The sequence below is a fragment of the Lycium barbarum genome, chromosome 10 (genome assembly GCF_019175385.1).
Source record: "Lycium barbarum isolate Lr01 chromosome 10, ASM1917538v2, whole genome shotgun sequence".
Lineage (NCBI taxonomy): Eukaryota > Viridiplantae > Streptophyta > Magnoliopsida > Solanales > Solanaceae > Lycium > Lycium barbarum.
The window spans coordinates 19279481-19289659 of NC_083346.1; the positions used below are offsets into that span (position 1 = coordinate 19279481).

The window sequence follows — 10179 nt, forward strand, 5'->3', positions numbered from 1 at the left end:
ATAAAATAAAATCATAATTAATTAGCATATTTTTACATTATTTTATCACTTAACTATAGTAAAGTAATATGATTTGATATAAATAATTCGTACAAATAAACTTTTAGGAGCCGTTTGGACATGATTTCATCTCACATCTCATGAGATGAAATCATGTTTGGACATGCAATTTGGATTTCTTAAGTTGCAGTTTTTTTTTTTTTATAAACATAAAAACCCCACAAGTTGTGAAAATCATCAAATGTTTTCCAATTTTGCCCAATGAGTAAATCATAGTTCATAACAAAATTAATACGCTACTAGAAGGTCTTTCTAAAAAATACAACATCAATTGATCGAACTTTAGTTCAATAAAAAGGAAAATTTAACATGAATAGTAATGTAACTACTCTTTAATGTAATCCTTCCACATGTACGAACAATCTCTTCACGTCGAGCATGCCTTTTCCGATCAGATGACCGAGAAGACGAACTTGCAGATTAATATTTAATACAAATGGTTGATAAACATGATTGGTAAATATATCTACCAACTTATGTGTTTTTTTTTTTTAACAAAATATAAACGTATGGGTCAAATTTTACATTTATATTTTTTGAAATCATGATTTTAAATTCCAAATCATGGCTTTTTGGATGATTTGAGATTTCATCTCATGAAATAAAATCATAGATGAAATTACATATCCAAACACTGATTTCATCTAATGAAATGAAATCGCATATCTAAACGCCTACTTAATGTTTGGGGAGAGTTCTGTCCCGAAAAGAGATTTTGGGGTGGGGTGAGCGTGGGAGTTTGGGTGGGGGGGGGGGGGGGGGGGGAGGAGACAGCTTTCTGCCGCTGAACAGTTTGAAATTATTTTGGACTGAATTATTGCTATTGATTACTGGCAATTTCTTAGTGGTATCATATCATGATATCAATGTTGGCAATAATGTCTTACCAATGTGCAGTAGCTGTGAAAATTCAATTTTTAGCATATTGATCTACTCACAGTTCATACAATTAAATTTGCACAGGACGACTGACAAATTAAAATCACAATACTCAATCTGTTGTTCCAATTTCATGATCTTATGTTGAATTGTGTTATTTACACATGTTATATAAGTTTATAAGTAAGGTTCATATATTTATTGACTAACAACAATACAGCACATACGTATATATATATATATATATATATATATATATATATATATATATATATATATATAAAGTTATATGCTTAAGTTATACTACATATACCTAAAATATACTAAGAATATACTTATATAAATCAATATACTTAGGTTATATAACTTATATATATATATGTGTGTGTGTATGTGTTTAAGTTATATGTATACTATATTGACTTATAACTTATATATATGTTTAAGTTATATGTATACTATATACACTTATATATTATAACTTAAGTTATTTATAGCTTAATTTTTTTCTAAGTTTATAAATTCATATTTTATAAATTAAGTATATTTATATTATAAGTATATTCTTAGTATATTTAGTTATTTTTTAAGTATATAACTTCTAGTTTTTAATTTAAGTAGATGTATATTATAAGTATATTCTTAATATATTTTAGGTATATTCCTAACTTAATATAAGTAAAAATATGAACACAAGTAAATAGAAGAAAGCTCAATGAGCCATATATTTGATTCATTCTTGGATAACATTTATTTGCAAGTTGTAGTTTTTTTTAACTTGCAAATATAATACATGAGTTGCAAAGAAATAGTAAAATAATAAAATCACCAATTCTCAATCATTTGGTTAATTTCCCCCATATCATATTCGGTCATGGAGATATCTTCAAATTCTTCCATTTGGTCCGCTCCACTTGCTATCAAATCTTCAATCTCTTCCTCTTCGCCTTCCTCCGCTTCTAAGTTTTGGTTGCGTCGCTCCGATCTAATCCAATCGTGAATGCCCACTAGTACTTGCAAGCTAAAGCCGGATAATGAGTGTCTATGGTCTCCAATTTGTTGTCTTCCTTGGCTAAATGCGCTCTCCGAAGCCACGGTTGATACTTGAACCGTAAGGATATCTCGAGCTATTCTTGAGAGTATCGGATGACTTGCCTTGTACTTCTTCCACCATACTAAGACGTCCAATTCATCTAGTTTCTTGATATCCCACATTTGGCTGCATCAAATAAAAGTTATATTCATCAAAGTTTCCATTACAAGAAAGAGTTGGATGTGAATGTAAAACTTTTAAATGCGACAAACCCGACAAGCCCTTTTTGCTAGTTCGAGAAGTAGTAGGGCGTGGAGCAACGGGTGTAGCATGTTCTTCCAAATTAGATTAATGAGTAAAAAAATTTCTAAACTCGGCATCAATAGCGAGTTCGGCTTCAGCTAAAGATGGTTGAACTTTCTCTTCAATTTCTAAAAATGTATAAATTTGATTAACCAATGCTTTAGTATAAGACACTTTTAAACAACGATTTAAAAGAGAACCCAATATAAATAAAGTTGGGATGGGAAAAAAATACTTCTTAAATTTTATTTTCATATAAAAAATAGCCGCTTGATAACCGGGTTTATATTTATACTCTTGTAAAACTCTAGCTATTTCTGCTAAGTAGGCTAAAATTCCGGTTACCGTGGGATAAAATTGTTTAGAAAAAGCAAGAGTTGCATTATAAAAAATTTCTAAGAGTTCAACACATTCCTTAACATCTTCCCAATGCGTAAAATTTAACCAATCATCATTATTAATATTATATTTGTTATGAACTTGTTGTATGAGAATCCTATACTCATATGCTTATTGTAGCATAATGTAAGTGTAGTTCCACCTAGTCTCAATTTCTACTTGAATTTTTCTAGGTCTAAGTTTATTTTCCACACAACAATTTTTAAAATCTCTAAGTCTTTCCCTATTAGCATTACAAAAAAGAAACGCAACCGCCTCTCTAACTTTTTGAATAGAATCGTCAAAACACACAAGACCATCTTTAACAATTAAGTTTAAAATGTGACAACTACATCTCACATGAAAAATATTTTTTAGAGGAGGGCTTAATTCTCTTTTTAAAAGACCAATCGCCTTTGTATTATTAGAAGCATTATCTAAAGCAATACAAAGTGTTTTTCTATAAATGTTAAAAAATCTCATAATAGTAGACATTGAATCCGCTAAAAATTTTCCATCATGACGACCTTTCCCTTCATCATATAAAAAAGCTATAATTCTTTTTTGCATAACCCAATTATTATCAACCCAATGACATGTAATAGCAAAAAAATCTAACTTGTTAAGACTAAGACCCAAATCAGCAGTAAGAGAAACATTACAATTTAAAGAATTAAATACATGGCGCAAATAAAATCTATATTTTTTATACAAATCTATAACATCCGCTCTACAAGTACTTCTAGGAATACCCTCAAATAACGGATTATAACAACGTTGAATGTAAGTAACAAACCCCAAACCCGAAGGAAAGGAAAATGGTAAATAATCATAAGCTACCATTTTAGCTATTTCTACACGCTTTTTTTTTTCATACTTAAAATTTTTACCAGTTCGTGGGTCTATCGTCATTTGAATACCCCCCACATTTGAACCCGTTTGCTCTCCCCAAACATCCATGTGTTTCTTTCTCATATGACCATTTAGTGTACCCGTTCCACCATCCTTACTAGTTCCTTGCCTAAAGCAAATACTTGTTTACATATGTTACATTTAACTGTTTGGCTTTCCTTATCCTTAGTCATAAAATTCCAAATTTTAGCGGTTGACTTACGAGTTCTAGGCGGTTTATCTTGTATATGTGATTGTGCATGACCTGTATCTCCTATGGGACTTTCGGGGGCTTGTGTTTCATCATCATCATCATCATCATCAATTTCATTAAAAGTGTCGGTATAATGTTGTTGCATTGCCTCATGACCTAAAAGTGGATTATTTCCACCAACATCAATACCTAAATTAGGTGTTTCTTCCACAAATGTTTCCTCATTAAACCCACCCCTAACAATACCGCTACTACCGGCACCACGTCTAAATCTCTTCGCCATTATTAAATAGAATTAATTTAAATCACACTCAAATAAATCACAAGAAAATAAATTGCAACAAATTAAATTGCCAGAATTAAATTGCGTAAATTAAATTGCGAAAAATAAAGATAGAGTTGGAACGAAGGTACCAAATTGTCGGACTAATTTCCAACAAAGTGAAGGCAGCTAGAATTGCAAATCCACCAAAGCTACTTCGGATTGTTGCAAAATCACCAACTCCACCAACAATATTATAATTGCAAAATTAATAATTGAAAATATAATAAGACTTTATAATATTTAATTGAGAGAAATTTAAAGTGGCTAATTGTTGCAAAGTAACTATAATTGAGAGATTGAGAGAAAGAGAAGAGTGAATTGGTGTGGATTAAAATGGAAATGGAGAGGGGTTTATATAGGGGTGGGGGATGGGTTAAAGTGTTAAAAAAAAGTTTGGGGGTTGGGGGGGCCAAAATATGGGTTTGGGACCGTTTGGCAACAACCATTTTTGCAAATGGACCGTTGGCCAACGGTCCAACAGAGCAGCCCAACAACTTTATTTAAAAAAAAAATTAATTCCACCGGTTTTATCGATTTAACTGGTCCGGTTCCGATTTTACCGGTTTAACCGATTTCGGTTCCAAAATAATTGAAACAGGACCGGTATATAATAAACGGTTGAACCGGTTCCCGTCCCGATTTTACCGGTCCGATTACCGGTTTGAACCAGTTAACCCGAACCGATTGACGAATTTAGTTTCGAACACCAAATGATTAAACTCTCCTTATAAGTAAGGGCGGAGCTAGGGTGCAGCAAAGAGGCCATCTGAATCCCATTTGTTGTTGAGTTACATTTGCTGCTTTTTATATATATATATTTTTTATATATTTTAAAGCCTTTAATGAAAAATTCATACTCCACCACTGTTGATATGTATGTATATGTATATAAGCGTAACATATTTAGTAAGGAACAAGAATTACATTATAGGCCAAACGCATCGATGGACACCTGTGGTCGTTCACTTCTTTCACTTGAACACTTCAAGTGTTCCTTGTTCCTATTGAGCACTTAGACTACCCAAATTTTGTTCCAATTAGGCACTTTTTGCTGACATGGCAAGATTTGTGTGAATCACTTAAAAGAGGCGCGTGGAAGGCTTAAATTTTGCAAGTTTTTATTTTACTTATTCTTCTTCCTTCTCTCTCCTTCCAAGACTTCCTCCACCATCCACCGCCATCCTGCCACCGTAATGCCACCACCATATATTCATCTTCTCCTCTCCTATCATTTTTTCTCATGGCAAATTAAATCAATTAAGAATTTGTGTATCACCAAAACAATAAAGAAAGGACATGGGTTATTCAATAAAAACATTATATATCTCCAGATCAGAAAATTCCCCCGGCACAAATGACGCCGATTCCACCTCCACAATCATGATTCATGAGATGGTTCTGTTTAATCATTTTCAGGGCACTTCTTTACACCAATTTTGATGCAAGACATGGGTTATTCAAAATAATTTTGTGTGTAATATTATTGCTTCTAGCAAAAGAGGCCGTGTATTTTTTTAAGCTTTCAGCAAATCAAATCTTACTAAGGACATGGGTATTCAAAGGTTTGCTTGAAATAGGATTTGTCATGGGTATCATTTGAAAACCAATAAAATGTTCTGATAGTGGTAGAGGTCAAATTCGATAAAGGGTGAGGAGGATGTGCTGGTGGTTATGGTGATAGAAACTGAAGAATGAGGCGCTGATGGTGGTTGGATTTGCAGTCATGGTGGTGGTCGTCGGAGGATTTGAAGAAGAAGAAGAAGATCGGAGGAGGAAGCTGTTGCAATTTTTTTTTGTTTCTATTTTTTAATTAACTAAATAATTTTTTTACTCACAATATATATTGTTTAATAATTATTTTGGGAATATGTGTCACATGTCTTCATTTCGTTCGCCACTTTGACATATTTAGCAGATTGTACAAAAAATGCTTAATTGGAATAAAATTCGAGTAGTCTAAGTGTTCAATAGAAACAAGGAGCACTTGAGGTGTTTAAGTGAAAGAAGTGGACGACCACAGGTGTATGTGGATGACCTACATCGTAAATAACAGAGTTGGCAAAAAATTGTGGACGCTGTACAAAAAAGAAATAACACAGTTATAATATGTTATTCACAGCTTGATAAGTATGAAAGATGTTTATTAATTGAATAAGTGAGCTTTACTAAAAAAGAAACAGTAAAATTGTAGTTATTCACAACCACCCTTTTTGAATAACAATAAGGCGATTAAACCCCTCGCTAACTCCCGCCCATAATCCCATTTTTCATAAATATAATCAACTCAAAATAAAATTACAAAAATAAAGAACAAAGTATACATAATTCCCAATTAAAAAAAAAAAAAAAGAATTCTTGTTTTCTCTTCCATTCTTGATCTTCACCAAAGACAATGAACTAAAAGGCTAATGAATAACCCTTGTTCATGTTCAGTAGTATGGAATGACTGGTGGTGGTGGAGATGCATATGATACTCCTACAACTGGTGGAAGAGGTACATTTTCGTAACTTGGCGGTGGTGGTGATGGTGATGGTGGTGGAGGTGATGAGTAGTAGTAAGCCGAAGGTGGAGGTGATGGTGATGGTGGAGGTGGTGATGAGTAGTAAGCTGGTGGTGGAGGTGATGGTGATGGAGGTGGTGGTGAGTAGTAGTAAGCTGGTGGTGGAGGTGATGGTGATGGAGGTGGTGGTGATGAGTAAGTGGGACGTGGTGATGGTTTTGGTTCCCAATGTGAACTAGGTGGTGGAGGTGGCGGTTCATTACATGGTGGGGTAGGTGGGGCTGGATGTTCATATGATGGTGGTGGTGGTGGTGGTGATGATGGTGTTTTTGGATGCTCGTATGTTGGTGGTGGTGGTGGTGGTGATGAAGGAGTTTTTGGATGTTCATATGACGGTGTTGGTGGTGGTGGTGATGGTGTTTTTGGATGTTCGTATGACGGTGTTGGTGGTGGTGATGAAGGAGTTTTTGGATGTTCGTATGACGGTGTTGGTGGTGGTGGTGATGACGGAGTCTTTGGATGTTCATAAGATGGTGTTGGTGGTGGTGGTGGTGAAGAGTAGGAGTAAGTGGGAGGGGGAGGCGGTGGTGATTGAGGCGTGTACGTTGGTGGCGCGTAATACACTGGTGGTGGTGGTGGTGGTGAATGATAAACTGGTGGTGATGGAGATGGGTGGTAATATACTGGTGATGGTGGTGGTGGTGATTGATGAGTTATAGGTGATATTTTGTGGGTTGGAGGAGGGGGGCTTCTATGTTGATAAGTTGGGGACTTTTTGTAGGTTGGTGGTGGGGGAGAAGAAGATGGAGGGCTAGGTTTAGGAGATATTTTGTAAGTTGGTGGTGGTGGTGGTGGGGACCGCTTGTTATGCGAACCCGAAGACTTTGAAGAAGGTGGTGGTGGAGATGGCTTTGGTGCAACAGGTCTCGTAGGACGTGATGGTTTTGGTGATGGGGGTTTGTTATGAACAGGTGGTCTTTTTGGAGTTGGTTTTGGTCTTGGTTTTGTTGTAGGAGATGTAGCAAAACGGCTGTAACAACTAGATTTCCTACAATCATATGGTTTTGCATCATCAGAAGAGCATTCTTTAGCAGACCTTTGATTCTTCTTTCCAGCAATACAGTTTTCTTGCCCGTCAACGACTCTTCCAGATCTAGTTGCAGCGCAAACCGGAGCTTCCCCGGTGAAGTAGTTGAACGAGTATGTGAAGTTTTGCAACCTAGGTAGTTGACAAATAGTAGCTGGTATAACACCCGTGAGCTTGTTGTGAGCCACATTGAGTTGCTCCACACTCCTCATTTGACCAACAGTTGTTGGCAATGGCCCTTGAATCTTGTTGAAACTCACATCAAACACTGTTAGCTTCTTCAACATTCCAATCTCCATTGGCAAGCAGCCAGTGAGGTTGTCATTCATGAGTATGAGCTCATTCAAAGTGTTGCTCATTTTCCCAATGCTGGCCGGAATGCACCCTCCAAGATCGTTATTGGCGAACACGAGAACGGAAACAGGAGAGTTACCCAAGTTCTCAGGGATGCCAAAACGGAATCTATTGTCATTAAGGAACAATGCATCTAATTTTTTGTCGAAAAGTTTGTTAGGCACTGGACCTTCAAAGTCATTAAACCTTAGATCCAAGAACTTTAAAGAAGGTAAAGAAAGTACCACCTTAGGGAACCCACCAACAAACCTGTTGTTGCTCAAATCAAGCTCTACAAGAAGCTTCAAATGGCTAAAGGTTTTGGGTACGACGCCACAAAAACGATTCGAGTTGATGTGGAAAATAGCCAGATCTGTGAGAAGACCAAGTTCAGGCACTAATGAACCAGCAATATCAGCATGGTTAAGATCAATGGCAGCCACAACTCTAGTAGTATTATCGGTTAAAGATGCTGCACAAAACACGCCACCATAGGAACAAACATTTGGTCCAGTCCAATTGGCTGTGAAGTTAAAAGGGTCAGAAAGCATGGCTGTTTTCCAAGATTGCAACGCGATGTAGGCATCGCGAAGCTTTGGGTTTTCGAAACTCAACCTGCTAGCATTGGCCTTGATGTCATCTAGATCAATATCACTGTCACTTTCTTGTCCAACAACAGATGAGATCTGGAAGGACAAGAGTGAAATAACAAGAACTGAAATGAACAAAAAATGAAGGTGGCGGCTAGGAGGCCGCATTGCTGCTGTTTTTAATTTCTTGATATGAATATGGTGGAATTTTTTTTCAAGCAAGAAGAAGAAAATGAAGTTTTTTCGTGTAATGTGAATGTGTATGAGTTGTGTCTAGTGCTTTTTTTCTTCTTTGTATGGTTTGAGAAGATGGCATGTGAATGAATGTACTGATTTGAATTAAATAGCAAACTAGACACCTCTATTTATTCCTTCACAGCTCTTTGCCTATTTGTGTTTTTAGTTTTTTTTTTTTTTTTTTGTCAACTTTCCTGTTCTATCTTCGTACTTGGGGACACATTATAATGACATGCCAGCACGTCTTTAATAAAATCTTGGTTTAAATTTGAATAATTGACTTAATATTAAGATTCTCTGTTTTTTTATTTTATTCTACTGAAAATGAAAAGAAAATTCTTGATTGCAAATGACATTCAATCTGCCAACTATACTACTCGTTTTTGAAAGAAAAAAAGGGTCCAAAAAGAACAATGGCGGTGCCAGATAGGTGTGCAAGTACTCCCAAGGGTTTTAATAGTATTTAAATTTAATTGTTAAGAGGGGCACCGATTTCATGACAACGGCAGTTTAGTACTTTGAAGTATACATAATTTAAATTTAAAAAGAGAGTAAAATAAACAAAAAAATGTGTCGTGTAGTGGGTAGAATTTTACAGGCCCCCACGTCTATAGCCTATGAGTAAATGGCATGCCAGCACGTCAAGACAAAAGTATATGTTGCGCAGCTCCCAATTAGCAGATTTTGTGAAATAAAAAAGTTCTTCAAACAAACACCCCTAATTTTACTAGGGGAGACATTTTGGCCAAGTAAACTTTTTGACTGCGCCAAAAGATTTTGTCTTGGCTTAGTTAATAAAGCGTCTTTTAACGCAAATTACAATTCCAATTAAATAGAAGTTATTTCAAACAAGCACCCAATATTTTGCTAGGTTAGACTTTGAACCACGTAAAATTTGGCTGCATTAAGAAATTTTCTCCGCTTAATCAGGCGATAAACAAAGCTTGCATGGCAAATTAGCAATTGGCACCAGAAAAAAAAAACAGAGAAAAATAAAGAAGTAATTGAACTTTAAAATTACAAATTCAAGTAAATTTACGTGTAACTAGTACTTGCTTTGCGATATTTCATTTTATGTGATGTTATATTTTTTAGTTTGTTTTTAAGTATCTTATTTTATATATTTAAAAGTAATTTAATTTTAAATTTCTCATTTCAATTTCATGATTTTATAGCCACACAAATTTGATGACATTATTCAAACCTCAAGTTTTAAAAAAATTATAACTACACAAGTAATGGACTTGATTTAGACTATAATTTCAAAAGTTTTTTTTTTCTTCTTCTTAAATCTCGGTATTCAATTAGACATGTTCACATAAAATTAAATTAAAGGGAGTAATAAATA

General features: G+C 35.0%; 1 protein-coding gene across 1 annotated transcript; it reads right to left on the reverse strand.

The window, feature by feature from the left end:
* Positions 1-6207: 6207 nt before the first annotated feature.
* LOC132613468 (leucine-rich repeat extensin-like protein 4) lies at positions 6208-8948 on the reverse strand. Its single transcript, XM_060327487.1, has one exon. The coding sequence runs from the start codon at positions 8760-8762 to the stop codon at positions 6513-6515; it is 2250 nt and encodes a 749-aa protein (XP_060183470.1). The 5' UTR covers positions 8763-8948; the 3' UTR covers positions 6208-6512.
* Positions 8949-10179: the final 1231 nt, after the last annotated feature.